The sequence below is a fragment of the Ursus maritimus genome, unplaced genomic scaffold (genome assembly GCF_017311325.1).
Source record: "Ursus maritimus isolate PB19 unplaced genomic scaffold, ASM1731132v1 scaffold_26, whole genome shotgun sequence".
NCBI classification, from domain to species: Eukaryota; Metazoa; Chordata; class Mammalia; order Carnivora; family Ursidae; genus Ursus; species Ursus maritimus.
Window position 1 is genome coordinate 8,828,806 of NW_024425119.1, and position 19,312 is coordinate 8,848,117.

Consider the following 19,312-nt stretch of genomic DNA (forward strand, 5'->3'; position numbering starts at 1 on the left):
TAAAGGGGGGGGTTCTCTCAACTCCCTTTCTGGTGTTTTGCTGTTTGGATAAAAAAGAACTCAACTGCTTCTGCTGGCTGCAGCCTGCAGCCTGCAGCCTGCCTAGGCTACCGGGAGTGGGGGGTTCTGATGAACCTAGTGGCTGGTGGTGGCCACTCGGCATTGGGGCTCTGCGTTGGCTTTGCCAGGCTGACGGCCACCAGGCTGCTTCCTCATGGCTTGGAGAGCCAAGTCGCNGGTGATCGAGCCGCTGGAGGCCTGGGGAGAGTCTCAGTGTTCTGAGGACCCCAACACTGCAGCCAGGAACGGGAGAGTGGACTTCCCGAAAAAGAAGCTTGCCCACTAGGGACCCTGGGCAGCGTTGGGGGGACGGGGGTGGTGAGAGATGGCTTCTCCAGGGTGCCCTGCACTTCCGCAGGAGCTGGTACTGGAAGTAGAACCCCCACCGCTGGGGTAATTGTCGTGGGTGGCCATGCGCGAGCCCCTGGAGGGGACTGATGAGATGCTGTCGCTTGTCCGCTGGTAGAAATCTCAGGCGACCCTTCGCGGCCTCGGTGCAGGATTGGGGGTGGTGGGACCGGGAGGGGCACTAGGACACAGAGCCCACTTGCAGAGGAGACAGTCAGGGGCCTCTCTACCACCGAGGCTTCGGCGGGTCCTCTGTCTTTCGTATATGCATTTATGTAGCTTTACAGTATTTTCTTAAAGAATATGTTTGTTCATTTATTTAGAACCCAAGTCAGGGGAGGAGGAGGGAGAAAGAGAAACAAGCGGACTCCAGGCAGAGCAGGACCTGCTGGGGGCTCAATCTCACCACCCTGAGATCATGACCCGAGCTGAAACCTAGAGTCCACACACGAGAGACTGAGCCACCCAGGGCGCTCTTTTCTGTTTGTTTTGTTTTCACCTATTCTTTTCAAATTGCTGTAGACTCTTACTAAGTGTGTTCTGGGTTTAAGCATTCCACTATTGGCTTTGTTACTTAAAATTTCTCCCTGCTACAGGGTCGTTTATGTACATATCCTTGTGTGTGTAACCTTGGGTTACTATGAGAGTGAGAGCTTCAAATTAGTTTTCTAGAAATGAAATTGCATGGTAAAAATTAATACATATTTAAAATACTATATCGTTGCCTCTCCCACCAAAAGTAAGAAAGATTGACTATTCCATCACAGTGGTATCATCAACATTTAAAATACTTTTAACAGAATTTTTAAAGGTCACTGTTGAGCCATTCATCACTTTATTCACAGAGATTTTTGGAAACATAATCAAGTATTTAACATTTCCCCCAAGGTCCAGGTAAATTTCAACCTCCTCTATCAATCTTTTCTTGATTTATTCAACCCACAATGATCTTGATCTCTTCCTTCTAGAAATCCAAAGCATCACTGTTAACACTTACTTGTCATTAAATCATATAGCGACTGGCAGTTTCTCAAACCACATTGTTGCGTGGTTATGTCACTTCCAAATGTTAGAAGGGCTACAGAATTGTGGCCAAGGGGGCAACTGGGTGGCTCAGTCGGCTGAGCATCCAACTCTTGATTCTGCCTCAGGTCATGATCTTGGGGTTGTGAGACTGAGCCCCACATCGAGCTCCCCACTCAGTGGGGAGTCCGAGATTTTTCTCCCTTTCCCACTGCCCCTCCCCCCCCATCAAAGAAATAAAATCTTAAAAAAAAATTGTGGCCAAGACTATAGAAAGAATTCAGTCAAACTAGTGAGATCAGTTAGATCCAGTCAAGTAGTGAAGGAACTTAGGTTCAACATGATGTAAGGGGGTCAAAATTCCATCTACCCAAATTAGGTAACTACCATTTAGTTGCTGAGTATAGTTGGGGAATCTGTTGACAAATCAACCCTATAAAAGAGTCCATGGGTCCGTTCCCACTCTAACTATAAACCTGGAGTTTTGTCGTTCTCCGATGCCTTGGCCGGTCTGGAATCTCAAACCCTGTAATGGATAAGCAACTGTATTATTGTCCTGAATTTCCAGCCCATCTTAGATACTAAAGCCTATCATCTTAAGTAGATTAAATACTTTGCAATCCTATAAAAGTCTGGACTTCAATCTACAGATAATAAAGTAGATGAAACCGATTATATTAATACCTTTGGTTTTAGTTGAGGATAATATGTGTGCAAATGTGATTGAAAGATTCTTCACATATTAGGTCTTGGCATTTTAAGCTGAAAGGTTTAAGAGAATTTGGCGAGGCCTGTCATGAGTATTGAGATATTTGGAATATTTAACAAAATTTGTTTTGACATTTTAATACTTTTTTTGTTGTTGTTAGATTTGCTTATAAATCTGCCTGCCCTGTCAAGCATTTAAGGTGCTTCAAAAGCAGCCACATGAATATACATAACGTAACTTAAAATGGTCAAAGTAGTTGAATCAAATTTGTGAATAGGATGGTTTTCAAGTTTAATCACTATTTTGAGTTACTCTAATATTAAAGTGCAAGTGAAAGTGGTTGCTCTTATTTAATACAAAATTAGATTTGTAAGTCATAAAGTAATTTTGAAGTTTGAAGCAGAGGCTTAAAAGTTAGGTGCTTAGGGGCGCCTGGGTAGCTCATTCGTTAAGCATCTGCCTTCGGCTCAGGGTGTGATCCCGGCGTTCTGGGATCAAGTCCCACATCAGGCTCCTCCGCTATGAGCCTGCTGCTTCCTCTCCCACTCCCCCTGCTTGTGTTCCCTCTCTCGCTGGCTGTCTCTGTCTCTGTCGAATAAATAAATAAAATCTTAAAAAAAAAAAGGTGCTTAAATGTATATCTTTAATAAATTGAACATTTAAGTTCTAAAATACTATAAATAGCAGTTAATAACAAAAAGTACCCCACCTGCCATTTAAAAACATACGTAGTATTTTCTTCATGTACATGGATTGCCTTTCCAGCCGGAATGTAAGCTTTCTGAGCACAGCAATATAGATACATATATCTATATAATCTCCATTACGTTGGTCACGATGCTGTGCGCCTGGTAGTTGATCAGTAAATATTAGGAAGAGTGAATGCTGAGTTAGCAGATTCAGCATTTATTTCTCATGAAATTTTATTAAAACCAACCATCACCCCCACAGAATGTTGCTTGTGGCGCTTCCTGATTGAGAGGGGGCCAACTGTGAAAGAATTCACCCAGGGCGGGACAAAAGAGAAGTTTACTGAATACTCTGCAAGGGAGACTGTCTGCCACAAAATGGTCGGGAGGTATCACAGTTATAGGGCAGAGTGAGAAGGTATGGAATGGATGGAATTTTCCCTTTTTGGTAACTGCCTGGTCGTAAGGAGCCCATTGGTTAGTTAGGACCTATGGCTCTTTCGGGTCAGTCGCTTAACTGAGCCTGTGTGTCAGCAGGGTGGTCACTGTGGGCGCTTTGGCCTGCTCTCGTTTGCGTTGCTCAAGCCTGTTGCCTCAAAGTGGCCTCTACACTGCTCAGTAAAATGTAATAGTGAATATCATAACTAACAGACTAAGAGATGTCCGGAGCTCCAACTACGATGTCAACGGCCTCCATCCAACGACAATAAGTAAGATGCCTCCTGTAGATGAACAAGTGGGACTTACTACTCAAGCAGTGAGGGAGAACCCACGTTACAGGGAGCCAGGAGCCCCGAACTGTCTCAGTAAGAGAAACACCGTCTTGGGCTATGAATTTAATTACAGCATTTGGGCTTTGGTTTGATTTGGGCGACGGGCTGAGAAAATGGGAATTTGTGTTAGATTACATACTGTGAGGGAATTAGGTCAGTTCTGTAATTGGGTGTGTCACAACTTTCGGGAGGGCTGACGAGAACACAGGGAAAGCTGTAAAGGGTAAAGCAGCAGTCATTCCTTCCAGCCAAGAGAGGCGGTGTTTGGTATTTTGTGAGGTGGCTCAGACACATTATGAAATGGTTTTGCTCTCTCTCATTTTATCAGTCTGAGTAATCTTGTCTGAGGTTGTTGTTCAATGAGATTGTTTATGTCCAACAGGAAACTAAAAATGGCCTGGCTAAAAGTGTCAGGCCAGCTTTCCACTATAAGGCTATTTTTTGGTTTTGTTTTTTTCCCTTTCTTAGAGTCTAGTAGGGAGAGAAAAGTAAATGAATTCAAGAAGTATTTAGCTTACAAAGTCAATAGGACCGAATATGGGGGCAGAAGGCAATGTCAAGGGTGACTTCTAGGTTTCTGTCCTGCAAACAAAAAGGGTAGCGGTGCTAATCACTAAGATAGCACCCGTTTTGTGTTATCGTCTAATTTAACACTTACCAAAAATATGTGAAAAGTTCCTGTTATCATACCCTTGTAGAGATCAGAAATTACGGCTATATAAATATATATTTATATATTAATATATATAATATATTTAATAATAATATATTAAATATATCTTCCCCACTGTCAATAGAAACAATTCAAATTCAGGGTTGCCGGACTGAAGTCATGTTCACTTGTCTTAAAAATCGAGGTAAAATTTACATAACATAAAATTCACATTTCCAAATTCATTTATAAATTCATACACATGTAAAGTTTAGCCACGCTAAAATACACGATTTAGTGGGTTTTAGTACATTCAGAATGTTTTGCAACCATCACCACTATTGAATTGTAGACCATTTTCCTCACCCCCAAAAGAAACTCCATATGCATTAAGTAATTCCCATACCCATCTCCCTTTTGCCCCTGGCCACCACTGATCTTTCTGTCTCGGGGGTTACCAGTTCTGGACATTTCATGTGAGCGGAATCATAAAACACATGGCATTTTGTGTCTGGCTTTCTTTCTGGGGGCGCAATGTTTTCGAGATTCTTCTGTAGCATGTCTACTTCATTCCTTTTTATGACTGAATAAAATACTGTTGTATGGATATAGCTCATTTATTTACCCACCCATCACTTGAGGGACATTTGGTGTTTCCATGGTTTTTGTTTTGTTTTGTTTTTTGCTATTACGAATACTGCTGCTATAAATATTCACAGACAAGTTTTTGTTTCAACGTAGGCTTTTAATCTCTTGGATATATACCTAGAAGTGAAATTGCTGGGTCATACAGTAGATCCGTGTTTAGCTTTTGAGGAACCACCAAACTGTTTTCCGTAACGGCTGCACAATTTTACATTTCCACCAGTTAATACATGGAAGGTTTCAGTTTCTCCATTCTCCACAACAATGGTGATTGTTTTTGATGTCGATAGCCATGCGAGCAGTATGAGTGGTAGCTCATTTGGCTTTGATTTGCATTTCCCGAAAGACTAAGGATGTTGAGAATCTTTCCTGTGCTTATCAGCCATCAGCCACGAGTGTGTATCTTCTTTGGAGAAATGTCTTTTCAAGTCTTTGGGCTATTTTTAAATTAGGTAATTTTTTGTTATGAGTTGTTAAGAGTTCTTTGTGTATTCTGTCTACTAAACTCTTCCCAGGTATATTATTTGTAAATATTTTCTCTCATTTTGCAAGTTGTCTTTTTACTTCCCTGCTACTGTCTTTTGATGCACAAAAGCTTTTAATTTTAACCAAGTCCAATTTCTCTTTTTTCCTTCTGTTGCTTGTGCTTTTGATGTCATATTTAAGGGGCTTGTCGTATCCAAGGTCGTGAAGATTTCCACTTACGTTGCCTTCTAAGGGTTTTATAGTTTTAGTTCTTATGTAGGTATTTGATAAATTTTGAGTTAACTTTTGTATATGGGATGTGGTAAGAGATCCCAATTCATTCTTTTGCATGTAGATATCCAGTTGTCCCAACATAGTTTGATGCAAAGGGTTATTCTTTCTATTGACTGGTGCTGGTACCCATTTGTACTTGTAAAACAATGCAACTGTGCATTCAACTTGTCTTGCAGATCTGTTTATCTGCATTGCAAGGGTTGTGAAGTAATAATTGCACATTGATACGGTTGTTTTGACTATTTTTCTCACAGTCAAGGAGAGTTGTTACAAAGAGGCGCTCTCTGCCACGTTGGCTCCCTACGTTTTGCTGGAGAAAACACTATTTCGTTGTAATGAATGCTCTGACATCCTTCCTTTGCAAATGTTATTCTCTTTTTATCACACACTCCTACATAGTGAACATTTCTTTGAGAGGAGCCCTGCGTACATACAAAAAGTAGGAAATGTTAGCCTGGTTGACGTTGTTCAAATTAAGAGACCCACAGGAGAGGACAGATTTTTCTCTTCTCAATATTGAAGCTACTCCAAGCGTTACTTAATTAAATGTGAAATCTGTGGTTGTGGTTTCTGACCTAGGGACTTCTTTAAAAGGATGTATATTTCCAGGTGTGTTACTTGAGTTACCAGCTAACGTTTACAGTGTCTTCTTCACAGTCCTCATATTCATTTTAACATCCTTTATTATAAAATAGCCTGAAGGTGATCATGCATATTTCATACCAAGAAAAAAAAGTCTTACGTACAAACATAAAAACATACCTCAGACAATGAAAACATACAGTACATGCTTAGATATTAATGCCTTGGGAAGATGTTTTGCGGTTACAATCATCCAGATCCTTTCATTAGGAGATTCTATTTAGATCATGGACTGGTGTAAGTTTGTTCACTTGAAAGGAAAAGAGTAGAAAAATCTATCACTAATATCATTGAAATGATGATGAATCAAATAATAAAGGATACATATTATAAAAACATTTGATCTTCTCACCATGGTTTTACAGGTTTACTTTTTGTTTCCTCCCTGCCTAAGTCATAGAAGACACTTTAGGTGCTTCCAGGCCCTGCAATTCTGTCATTTCCCAGTAGGGGGCGTTGTTGCATTAAAAGCTACACCAGTTGCAGCATTACCCTGGAGGGCCTGTGTTCCTTCTGTACTTTCAAGACGGTTTTTTTTTTAACAAAGTCCTGTATATAAATATTTTCTCTCTAAACTCTTTAGAAAATGCGAGTTGAAGAAAAACAGAATTCTTGAAAGATTGTCCTTTTACCCACAGTCTTCAGAGATGGTTCATTGTAAGTGACATTTTTGGAGGTTGATATCAAAGTCCCAAAGTACGAAATGCATCTCGTAAGTCATCAACCTCATACAGGGGCTGGAAAGAAAGAAAGAAAGAAACTGAGTGGATTTATTTGTAACATTGTGGAAGAAAGTAAGTTTGGCCCGGGGGGGGGTTGGAAGAGGAGAGAAAGGAATTCTACCAGAAGGAAAACAGAATCCTGAGGAGAGTCTAACCGAGAGACTTGCGGGTGATGAGCGAGGGAAAGGGAAGGGCATCTCGGCAGAGGGCTCTGAATTGTGAAACAGAAGAGCAAACTCAAATGTAGGAGAAATGACAACAAAAAAAGAAAAAGTAAGGCTTTCATCAGAGGAAAAATAAGGAGAGTGATAGCTACACACACATGCACAATGTAAAAAATATAAGAAAGGAAAATACAAGTAGTTCCAGGAAAAGATGGACTTTGGAGAGAGAAAGAAAATGAGAAGCGAATAAGCCCCTTACCAAAAGAATGCGTCGAAGCTGTCTGGATAGTCGAACGGAATTTTCGTGCAACCCCTCCCAGGCTTTGAAGGTTTTTTCACGATTTTCCACAAAAGTATTCCAGCAATAAAAATAATCTTTAAAAAAGGAGGGGAATGGGGTAGAAGAGAGTTCAGATCCCATATCGAGAGGAAAGAAAGAAAACCCTGCCCCCCCCCCCATTTTTAAAATCTCATTTCCTACAAAGCCTAGTGTCCAAATCCTTAATTCTCTTCCTCCTATTCTAGTCGATTTCTGGCTGAATTCCACCCCTCGCCCCCGATTTTTCTCCTCTGTGTTGCGATCCCGAACGAGGTCCCCTTCGCACCTTTGAAGGTCATGATGGCGATCTGGACCCCCGCGCGGTGCAGCCGCCGCAGCCCCTCTGGCTCAGCCTTGCGATCCTCGCAGAAGTAGAGGCGCGCGGTGAAGATCCTCAGACTGAGGTTGGGGTACCCTCTCAGAAAGTCGGCCACGTGCCGGGCACAGTCGTAGCAGGGGCTCCAGGAGGTGAACCACGTGACGCGGTAACACCGGCCAGGGTCCAGGTCCCAGTCGGAGATGTAGCGGAGGAAGAGCAACTCCACGTGGCAGCCGTTCTGTGGACAGAGCACAGGACTTAGACGACGTTTACTGATCTTCACGGCGCTGCCGGGAGCTTTACGGTCACTAATTCATGGGCCTCCCGCAGTAATCTTTTTTAGGCTGTGTGCAGTTTGGGCCTTAGGTTACTGAGTCGGGCTGCAATAGCATCACAGCGCCCCCAGAGTTTTGAGTTGTGTTTGCGAAGCTACCTTCAGCGCTTTTGTGGAGAAAGAAAATTGGCCTGTTGCTGTAACATTGTGGAAATACACCAGACTACTAGCGTGAGGGAGGAAACGTATGGTTGGGAGGACTGGAAGGGGTAAAAGAGGTCATGACGCTAAGGCCAGCACGGGTGTTGTAAGAGAGGTAATAGGCACTGCTGTGGGTTCAGAACCGTTAACATAATGTGTTTGCTCATCATATGATCCCTGTGATTGTAATAATCGTGCGATAGTGGGATACAGCAAGTCTGCCTAGTACTGCGGAAAAGTCGTTAGTCCCAGAATCTAAAGATCTAGGTTCCATTTCCTGATGTCACCACTCAGGTGACTGGGACAACTCACCCAACTCTTGGATCCTCTAAGTCCTCACCAGTAAAATGGGCCACTATCAGGAGGATTAAATGAGAAGGAAATAAAGGGTTGGTAACAGCAAAGCCTTCTCTACTTAGAACGTGTCACATCACCAAACAGGAAAGAGATTAGAATGTAAAATGGTTGCAGTGAGATTTTACGCAATACAAATGGAGGCAAAGGAAATTGAATAGTAAAATAAACACTTAACAAAGAGCTAGACAGTGTCCTTCCACCTGCGAATTCTTCCTAGGATCCCACCAAAGTCAGATGTCACTGCCTGTTTTGAGACAGGAAATACTCAAAGCTTATGTAAACCCACCTGGATACGGTGAAGAAGTCGCTTGAAAATCTAATTCTCTAGATGCTGAGAGATTGATTTAATCAATTAACCAATTGAGGCTTCCCTGAGTACTCTGGGTCTTACCATACTGAATGTACTCCTTGGCCTCACGATCTATGTGAGCAAGAGGGACAGGAAATCGTTTGGAAAGCAGAATTGAGTCATTATTAATTTTTCCTCTTTTTTTCTTAATTTTCAAAAATTCTTAAGAAAATTTGTTTTTTACATTTAAATTTAGCTTGAATGTGCTGGCAGTATTTGGAAGTATCCAAATCAAAGGACTCTTATATTCGATTTCCTTAATCTCAAGGGCAGTTGGGATGCTGGGGAAAGGGAAGGAAAGTTCGGGGGCGGTTAGTCTTGGCATTGAAGCGAGGTGTGGCAATAACATGCCCAGCATGACTGGGAGGACAAGAAATAGCATGCTTTGGGGGCACACCTATTGTGGTTTCATGGACATAAAGAAGAGGATGGGAGAAATCTGATAGAGCCCTAAACGCGAAACAGAAGGTAGTACTATCTGCCGCAGGTTCTGTAAGTGCCCCCAGTCTAGCTTGGAAGCAACTGATCGAATACCTTGTTTCGAAGGTGACCGAAGTCCAGTGAAAAGGACGTGGCGCTATCCCGCCGCTTCACCACGTAGCACAAGTAGGTCTCATGGCGACCCTTAGCCCATCGGACATTCTTGAAATGGTAAAGAAACTTCCTCTGCTTCATCAGGAGGCTGTGGGTGAGGAGAGGGAGGAACATTCAGGAGCACTGCTCATCTCTGCTCACTCCTGGCTTTCCTTCAGCTTTTTAAAAAAGTCGATAATGACTTGAGCCAAACCAGAGTTCTTCTTCCTTACTTTGCTGGATGCCTGAGACCTACTGAACTTGGAACCCATCATAAACCCCTCTTCATGCTTATATTTAAGACCAGTTGAGGGGCGCCTGCATGGCTCAGTGGGTTAAGCATCTGCCTTCGGCTCAGGTCATGATCCCAGCGTTCCGGGATTGAGCCTCGCATGGGGGTCTTTGTTCAGTGGGGAGTCTGCTTCTCCCCCTGCCTTCCGCTCCCTCTGCTTGTGCTCTCTCTCTCTTTCTGACAAATGAATAAAGTCTTAAAAAAAAAAAAAAAAAGACCAATTGAGAGGTAGCCAGAACCCCCAGGTGGTATGAATTCACAGGACAGTCTCCTCACATAGCTGTCTGTTAGATGCTGACAACTTGGACTTACAAACTTGTTCCTTGGTTCCATAATTTTTCCAGAGTTCCCCTCCAAACTCTACCTAAATGTCCAGTATGTACTTCAAACCCAATATGCTCAAAACAGTAATTCCTCAACTGTCCTCTGTCCAGACTATCCTGTTTCTCCTTACTTTTCCATCTCAAGTAACCAGGTGAAAAGCTTGGGATCATCTTTGATTCTTCTCCTTCATATTCAATTAATGATTAAATTTATTGATTCAAATCTCCAAGTATTTTCTTGTTTTTCAGTATTTTTATTTTTTAAACCTCCAGATATTTATTGAGTTCATATCTGCACACCCTCTCTCCTCTGCTTCAGTCTAAGCCCTAACCTTCTCTTGGTTTATCTCTTGTCCTGGCTTCTAAGCTGGTCTGTCTGCCCCCAGTCCCTCCAAAAGAACATTCTCCATGCAGTGCCAGAATGATCTCACGAAAGCCCAGGCATGACAATGTTATTTCTATGCTAAAAATCCCCACTTGTGGGGCGCCTGGGTGGCACAGCGGTTAAAGCGTCTGCCTTCGGCTCAGGGCGTGATCCCGGCGTTATGGGATCGAGCCCCACATCAGGCTCCTCCGCTATGAGCCTGCTTCTTCCTCTCCCACTCCCCCTGCTTGTGTTCCCTCTCTCGCTGGCTGTCTCTCTCTGTCAAATAAATAAATAAAATCTTAAAAAAAAAAAAAAAAATCCCCACTTGTGCCCACAAGATAAATCCCAAACTCCACTGTGTTATTTAGGCCAGTTTTTACATTTGGTCATCAGTCTACGTTTCTAGCTTCCTTTCCTAGTACGGCTTCCCTTTCCTTCGCTATCTTCAAGTGCCCATGCAGCTGATCCCGACACTAGTGTCTGATCCCGTGGCTTTTTCTTCCCAGTCACCTTGCTGATGCACTTCGCCTCAGTGAATGATTTCCTACATTTTTCCGCTGGACAACACTTATGTATTCTTCAAAGCCAGCTCACGGTTCAACTCTTCTTTCTCACCACCACTATCCCCAAATTTCTAGGCAAAAAATTGAACGCTAACAGCAACAAAAAACCCTTCTGTAGTTTCCCTTCGTTCTCCAGTTTATCCCTGTCAAAGCTGTCATCCTCTCTTCCCAATTGATCACTGACATCTCTGTCTCCCCAGTTGGACTTTATGTTTTGAGGCAGAAAGTATAACTTTATGAGAAAAAAAGATTTCTTTTTAATATAAGTAATATTTGACTGTTGTCATCTTGTATAAGACAGAAAGTTGAAAGTTTTCCATGTAAAAATGTTAAAGAATTAAAATTTAGGGGCGTTTGGGTGGCTCAGTCAGTTAAGCGTCAGACTCTTGATTTCAGCTTGGCTCATGATCTCAGGGTTGTAAGGTGGAGCCCTCATTGGGCTCCCCACTCAGCGGGGAGTCTGCTTAAGATTCTCTCTCTCCCTTTGCCCCCCCACAACTCATGCACATGCACACTCTTTCTCTCAAATAAATAAATCTTTGGGACTCCTGGGTGGCTCAGTGGGTTAATTGTCTGTGGCTCAGGTCATGATGCCAGGGTCCTAGGATCGAGTCCCACATCGGGCTCCTTGCTTGGCAGTGGGCCTACTTCTCCCTCTGCCTGTGTCTCCCCCTGCTTGTGCGCTGTCTCTCTGATAAATAAGTAAATAAAATCTTTTTAAAAAACAAATAAATATATAAAAATCTTTTTAGAAAATTTAAATTTAAAAAATTTAAAGTTTAGGATACAGTGTCTAATGATAATTCGACATCATATCTAATGACAAAATTTTTGTTTTTCTAGTCTTTTTATAGACACGTTTACATAATTTTAATTATACTGATCTCAGGCAGTTTTGCATCCTGCTGCTCTTTTAATTTGGGAACATAATGTAAGTATTACTCTATGTTGCTCACATGCAGGGACTGGTTGCTCTGGTTTCCTTACGCCTCGCACAGTGTTTTTGCACGTCATAAGCACTGAATTGAATTTGTGGAAATACTCTCAGCTAACCGAAGTTTCTTTGCAGTTGTAGACATAACACAAGCTATACAGTGTGGTTGATACCAAAGCACTAATGATGTCTCTCTGGTTTTTGTCCTAGTCTTTTCCAGAAATGTATTTATCAAGTTGTGGAGATAATGCTGCCACCTAATGGCGTTGGGCAGAAGTGCAGTAAACTTGTAAAAGTAAAGACCTGGGCAAGGATTTGAATACGGTTTGCTAGCAAGAGAATTGAAACTTTTTCACCTTTATTTTACTTTTTTTTAAACATTGAGGTATAATTTACATACTTCACCCATTTAAAGTGTGCGATTTTATGAGTCCTGGCAAATGTAAACACCGAAAACTGCAGCCACAATCAGGATACAGAACATTTCCAGGGCACCCCTCCCCAAAATTTGCTCATTCACCTTTTCAGTCAGTTCTTCCCCACCCCCCTACGCAAGCACTAATCTGCTTTCTGTAACTAGACATTACTATCCACTTCCTAGAATTCCATATAAGTCCTACATTATCTCTTCCTTTGTGTCCAACTTCTTCCACTTAGCGTAATGAATTTGAAATTCATTCGTTGTGTTCTAAGTTTGATTCTTTTTACTGCAGAGTAATAGTCCATTGCATGGCTTTAGCACATGTATCCATCCACCTGTAGATGGACATTTGGAGTGTTTCCACTTTGGGGCTATTGTGAAGAAAGCTTTTACAAACATGTACCAGTCTTTGTGAGAACATATGTCGAGAATTAATGTTAATGCAATACACGTGATAGACCGTGAAGTTAAAAGTTAAATACCCAGGCGTCAACCTTATGAGTTAGGTAAGCAAGGACGTGCTTTTTATAGCTGTCTCAATTTAAATGTCGCGCTTCACACACATGAAGCTTATTGACATACACTTTAAGTCCTGCGGCAGGGGTGCCTGGGTGGCGTAGTCGTTAAGCGTCTGCCTTCAGCCCAGGGTGTGATCCTGGAGTCCTGGGATCGAGCCCCACATCGGGCTCCTCCACTGGGAGCCTGCTTCTTCCTCTCCCACTCCCCCTGCCTGTGTTCCCTCTCTCGCTGGCTGTCTCTCCCTCTCTGTCAAATAAATAAATAAAATCTTAAAAAAGAAAAAAAAATCCTGAGGCAGAGAAGTAGATTCATTACCAGTATACATGTTATGCCAAACAATATAAAAATTGTTTAATCATTATTTTAGAATTAAAAATTGGCAGGAATCTGACATGAATGCAAACAAAGATCTAATAATTGTTGGCTTTCTTTTAAAATGACAATTTTAGTGCTTGCTTTGGCAGCACATATGCTAAAATTGGAATGATACAGAGATTAGCATGGCCCCTGCCCTAGGATGACACGCAAATTCGTGAAGTGTTGCATATTTTTTGACCAAGACCATAAGTTTGGATGGTGAAAACATGACAAATTTTCATATACCCAAAAACAAAATAATAATTTTATAGTAATCATCATGGCACTTGCCACCATTACTATGACTGTTGTGACATAATTTGCATATAATCATTAGTATAAACTGAATACCTAAGGGCTTAATACTGAAGTAAAAGGGGGAAAAAATCTCCTGGGGCTCAATTTTAAACAGATTAAGCATCACTCCTTACTGATAAATTTCTCTAAATGGTTAATCTACCCTCCTGGGCTGTATGGGGTGGAAAAGGGTGGAGGGGGGTACTGTGTCACGCACAGGGGGCATTATCTTGGGGAATCTGCTATTGGGAGAAAGCAGAGGTGTTCTGGGAGTATAGGAAAGGACGTGGCATAGGTAAGGGAATTCAGATGGACTTTTGCCTTCTGCTCACGTGAAAATACATCAGAAGAGACCAGTCACAGTGAAGCGAGTTGCTTGGTTGTGACCTTTGAATTAACTTTCTTTGTCCATCGCTTTCCTGCAACTGTAGCTAGGAGCCCGTTTCAAATACCCTGTTCTCTTAGTTTCTCTTTTGGGTGTGAAGGACTTTGTAGGGGCAGTTTTTCAAGCCCGCAGGTTGACAGCTGCTCTAGACAGCTGTGCTCCCCGAGGCAGAACATTGCTGCATCCCCAGCAATGCAAACTGGAGACAAGTGGGTTAAAAATAATTGTAACCAAGTCCTCTCCTGTCCTGTGCCATCACTAATGCCCTCTGCAGATATTTTTTTCCCTAATGATAATTATATATTTCCCTTTTTCTCCTGTCCAGTTCCATCTTTTCTCCTTGTTGCCTTTGAATTTCAACTATTAATCATTGCTTTGCTTTTTATTATACGCACATATTTTCATTGAACCCTTTACCTCCAACTTAGACCTTGGATTAATTTTCAAAATCTCATTGCAAGCTGAGCAGACAGTTGACATTTTTGCCCTCAAGAAAATTTTCTGAAGAACATTTAGTCTTCCATTAAAAATCTTAATTCTGGGAGCCCCTGGCTGGCTCAGTCGGTGGAGCGTGCGACTCTCGATCTCAGGTTTGTGAGTTCGAGCCCCATGCTGGGTGTACAGATAGATACTTGAAATCTTCAAAAAAATTTTTAAAAATAAAAATCTTAATTCTGTAGTGTAAATTCTTTGAAAAAGTTAAAGTGAGATAAAATATATGGATTAGGTAGGATTCTCGTATTTGTCATAAGCATAAAAGTGGGAATAAAATAAGTTGGGATAATAACTTGTCATAAACTGCATGTGAAAAACATTGTGTAAATCCTACAAAAAACATAAATAAGTTAAGCAGTGTCTGAAGAAATTGAAAGACTATATAGTAAAAATACCATTAACTGCCTGGTTATTGAAACTATAACATTAAATAACTTGACTGAATTTTTCTTCCTATAACATATACCATCATAGTGACTTTCAAGCAATTTTTAATATTGGCATTACGAAAATAATTTCCTTACTATGTAGCTAAATTATTCAGTAAAGTCTCCCCAGGAAAGTTTATGAAGTCCTTTTGCAGTTGAATATTTACAAAATTATTACTACAGTTTCCACTACTGTTTTTAGTATCCTGTATTCTTGCTATTACCTTTTCATGATTTGAATCTCTAATCATTTGCTTGTTAATATTACCATAAACTAGTTCTAACTGTAGTACATGGCCATACATGGCACAGAAAAGTTCTTTTGAGTGTGGAAGAGAGCCAAAACAGAGAGAATTAGGCAGAGAGCATATAAGATCTGAACAGATGAGACAGATCCAGAAACATAAATGTGCATATTGACTGAGCAGTGAGTCAGATAGTGAGAGGAGAGAAAGGGATAGCTCCCGGTCTGAACACTCAGATTTGCTCTGAGAGAAAAGCCAGGGCAGCCACCCACGAGGAGATGGCGTTACCTGTCCATCGTGGATTCCAGAGTGTCTTTCTTAGTCTTAGGCATGGAAGGCTTGCCTCAAGTCCTGCTGCTTCACTGACTCTGTCTGGCAAGACATCGGCCCCACACATTCAAATTTGAGCTTACCCTCTTAGGCTCCTCCCCCCAGGCATCATCACCACCAGGTACCCCAACAGCCTTCCTCCTATTTGGGTCCAAAAACAGATGGGCGGGGCTGTCAGAGGCAGAGTCACGTGGGTAAATGATAGAGGGCCCCTCAGCTCAATGTATAGGTTCCTTTAGGGCTACATCTCTCAAAATCCAGTCTATGCTGCGCAGGTAACAAAGACCAGGAGATAGTGGCCACGGACGTTTTGGAATTTGTATTCCTGGTGACAAATACTATCTTTAGTTAGATTAAATTACACATAATTTAATTTAATTTTTTAAAGATTTTATTTATCCGTGAGAGAAAGAGAGCACAAGCAGGGGGAGCAGCAGGCAGAGGGAGAAGTAGGCTCCTCACTGAGTAAGGAGCCCAATGTGAGACTCAATCCCAGGACCCTGGGATCATGACCTGAGCCGAAGGCAGACGCTTAACCAACAGAGCCACCCAGGCATCCCGTATCTTTAATTTGAAAAGAGTAATAATAATAATGTTCATTTAAATAGCATCTCGCACTCTGTTAGTTGGAAGTATCTGTTCCCTTGTTTAAGTGCACAGGATCTCTCAGTCTCACAGACCAGCACTAACAGCTCCTGCTTTGTGGCCAAGCAAGTAAACCCAAGTCAATTCTATAGGATTTAGGAATAGAAATTTTGCATCCTAAACCAATGATTTTTTTTTCTGTTTCTGATTGCATTACAAGAATTGCTAGAAGACTAGATGATTGCACAAGAGTAATTTTTGCAAAAGCTGTCTTTTCCACGAAAGCCACGTATTTTGAATTCAGACACAGCAGCATCCCGAACCATTAAACAATGTTTATCAGACAGGATCAGCGTCTAAATGACCGCATGGAACTTGGAACACAGGTTGGAGTGTTTTCCTCGAGTAAAAGGCTTTAAATTCCTGCCCTCATATGATTTGGTCTGTTAAAGATTTTGCTTCTCCCTCCGACTTCAGTCTATATGCCTTCTGTTTCTTCATTCAATAGAAACTTTAATACCTAACTACATGATAGAAACTGTTGGGTGCTGGGGATTCAGTGGTGGAGTAAAGCTGCTAGGGTCTCTGCTCTCTTCCTGCCTTAAGGTTTTAAATGCCATCTGTACACTGATCCCCAAATCTCTAGCTCCAGCTTGGACCGCTTCCTTGAACTCAGCACAAATGCAGCCCACTTCTGCCTCAGCATCTTCATTTAAATATCTGGTGGGCATCTCAAACATGCCTCCAACTGAGCACCTGTTCTCTCTTTCTACATCTCTGTTCCTTTTGCCATCTTTCCTGTCTTGATGGTGATGTCATCCCTCCCACTGCTCAGGCCAGCCTGGTAGTCTTCCTTGATGGCTCTCTTCCTTTTAAAGTTCAATCCGTTAGCAAATCCTGTTAACTCTACCTGGAGAATAAATCCAGAACTGACCACTTTTCAACACCTCCAGGTCCGAGCAACCTGGATTGCTGCATTTAGCCTTCCAACTGGTCTTCCTTCAATTACAGCCTCCTTCAGTTACAGTCTATTCTCCACACAGGAGCTGGGTAATCCTTTTGAAACCCCCCCTCCCTTTTTTTAAAGATTTTATTTACTTATTTGAGAGAGACGGGAGAGAGGAGAGAGGGAGGGGCTGAGGGAGAGGGAGAAGCAGACTTCCTGCTGAGAAAGGAGGACAGATGTGGGGCTTGATCCCAGGTCCCCAGGATCATGACCTGAGCCGAAGGCAGAGGCTCAATGGACTGAGCCACCCAGGCGCACCATTGAAACCCTTTTGATCATGTGGCTCCTCTGTCCATACTCTCTCTGTCTCCCCATTCTCTCAGTAATAGCCAACATCCTTACGTGATTCACAAGACCCTCTACCATCTGCTCTTGCTTTACCTCTAAATTAATCACCTTCAGGGGTACCTGACCGGCTCAGTTGGTAGAGCTTGCAACTCTTGATTCTAGGGGTTATAAGTTCGAGCCTCACATTGGATGTAGCGATTACTTTAAAAAATAAAATCTTTAAAAAAAAATGATGACCTTCAGTTCTCTCCCTTGCTTTCACAAAGAACACACCCTTCTGCCCCTGCCTTTGCACTTACTGGTCCCCCTGCCTGGAGTGCTCTTTCCCTGTATACCATTATGGGTTTGGTTTTTTTAAATTAAGTTTTTATTTTAATTCCAGTATAGCTAACATATGGTGTTGTATTAGTTTCAGGTGTTACATCATTACAGTTCGATTTCCTTATTTATGTCTTTACTCAAATATATCCTTATAGTTGAGGCTTTTCCTAGCAACCATATATCTAAAATTTCAGCTATATCCCACAATCCTGAAATTTTCTTTCCTCTTTCCCTAATTCGTATTTCTCTTTAGTACTTACCACAAAATGCATTGTGATCTATGTTCCTCGTTGATTCTTAGGTCTGCAAGGGGAGGGATTTTTGCCTTTGTTTTCCCCCATGACGGTATCCCTAGTACCTAGTGCCTGGTTGGCATAGAGCGGACACTGAATGAATGTTGGATGGATGAATACAGAAGGATCTCACGGAACTTACAGGTGGGAAAAACACAGTAATCAAGTAACAGGACCTGTAACTATGTCATCGAAACTGTGATGTTTGCTATGAAAGAAAAGTACACATCATATAACAAGAAACTGGCCAGCCGGTGATCAGTAGAAGGGCTCGTGGTTGGGAGACGGTAATAGAGAGTGTCTTAGTTCCCTTCTCAGTGGGAGATTCTTTGACAGTTGGGTTATGGAAGAAAGGCAGTATTCGCTGCTTCATCTTAACATTCCATGCCTTGACCCAGAAACTTCCTAATCACATCCATTGTTAAAGCATAGAAGTTTAGACTTTCTGATTTGCCCTCGTCCTCCCTTCACTCTGTCAAACCTGGGACATTAAGGGAAATTTCTGAAGTGGGTTAATGCATAGAACGGCTAGTAGTTTTGAGTGCTTATTATGGTTAGACACTATACTAAGCACTTTATTATTTTTTTAAATTACGTTAGTCGCCATACTAAGCACTTTAAAGACAAAGTAAATGTATTTAGGAAAACTGTGATGGGGACAAAGTCTCTTGTATGCTCCTGAGTTGTGTTCCTGGTTATTGATTCTATGGATTGCAAATTCTGCTTTGCTTTGCGATGGGTACCCAGCCAAGGATGACCTGATGCTAGTTCACTCTCAGAGACTGTCTAAGGAGGGAGTGGATTTAATGTGAGGAAGCTTCACTTCGCTTTACCAGGCTATCTCTCACTTGCCTCAAATAAACACACCAAAATGTAAAAGTATAGGGATTTCACTGAAGTGTTGGAGAAATCCAAGAGAAGAATAAATGTGAAAGAAGACATAAATTAAAATAGGCATTGGCTTTTCATAGCTTAGAATGAATTTCAAAAGAATTAGGCTCTTCACCAGGCTCTGCTCAAGACTACACCCCATTCCTGCCCTCCAGTGTCTACTCGGTCAGAAAGCCTCTTTTTCTCACTTCCACAGGGAAACTCGACCTTGTATTCTCCTGGATTATTCTCACCCATGGATCCATTTCCTATCTCGACATTTATTTTTCCAAGTCTTTATTTCTGAAAAAGATTCTGAAGGCACCCGAAAGATGATATCCAGTCACCTTTGGCACTCTGAATTCCGTGGAACAGATGGGTGCAGGAAGCGGGGGGGGGGGGGGGGGGGGGGGGG

General features: G+C 42.0%; 1 protein-coding gene and 1 non-coding gene across 2 annotated transcripts; one reads left to right on the plus strand and one right to left on the minus strand.

The window, feature by feature from the left end:
* Window positions 1–5,092: 5,092 nt before the first annotated feature.
* AICDA (activation induced cytidine deaminase) lies at window positions 5,093–15,607 on the minus strand. Its single transcript, XM_008697498.2, has 5 exons — window positions 15,493–15,607; window positions 9,540–9,687; window positions 7,792–8,062; window positions 7,446–7,561; window positions 5,093–7,037 (listed from the first exon to the last, which is right to left on the minus strand). The coding sequence occupies exons 1-5, from the start codon at window positions 15,534–15,536 to the stop codon at window positions 6,984–6,986; spliced, it is 633 nt and encodes a 210-aa protein (XP_008695720.1). The 5' UTR covers window positions 15,537–15,607; the 3' UTR covers window positions 5,093–6,983.
* LOC121105456 lies at window positions 13,446–13,549 on the plus strand. Its single transcript, XR_005837985.1, has one exon. It is a non-coding gene; the product is annotated as a U6 spliceosomal RNA (small nuclear RNA).
* Window positions 15,608–19,312: the final 3,705 nt, after the last annotated feature.

Bases quoted from the DNA above. Each gene is read 5' to 3' on its own strand.
- AICDA (XM_008697498.2), bottom strand. From the start codon at position 15,536: ATGCCTAAGACTAAGAAAGACACTCTGGAATCCACGATGGACAG. The intron at 8,063-9,539 runs GTATTCGATCAG...CTCTGTCCACAG, and splicing joins TCGGTCACCTTCGAAACAAG to AACGGCTGCCACGTGGAGTT. The intron at 7,562-7,791 runs GTGCGAAGGGGA...CCTTTTTTAAAG, and splicing joins CGCCATCATGACCTTCAAAG to ATTATTTTTATTGCTGGAAT.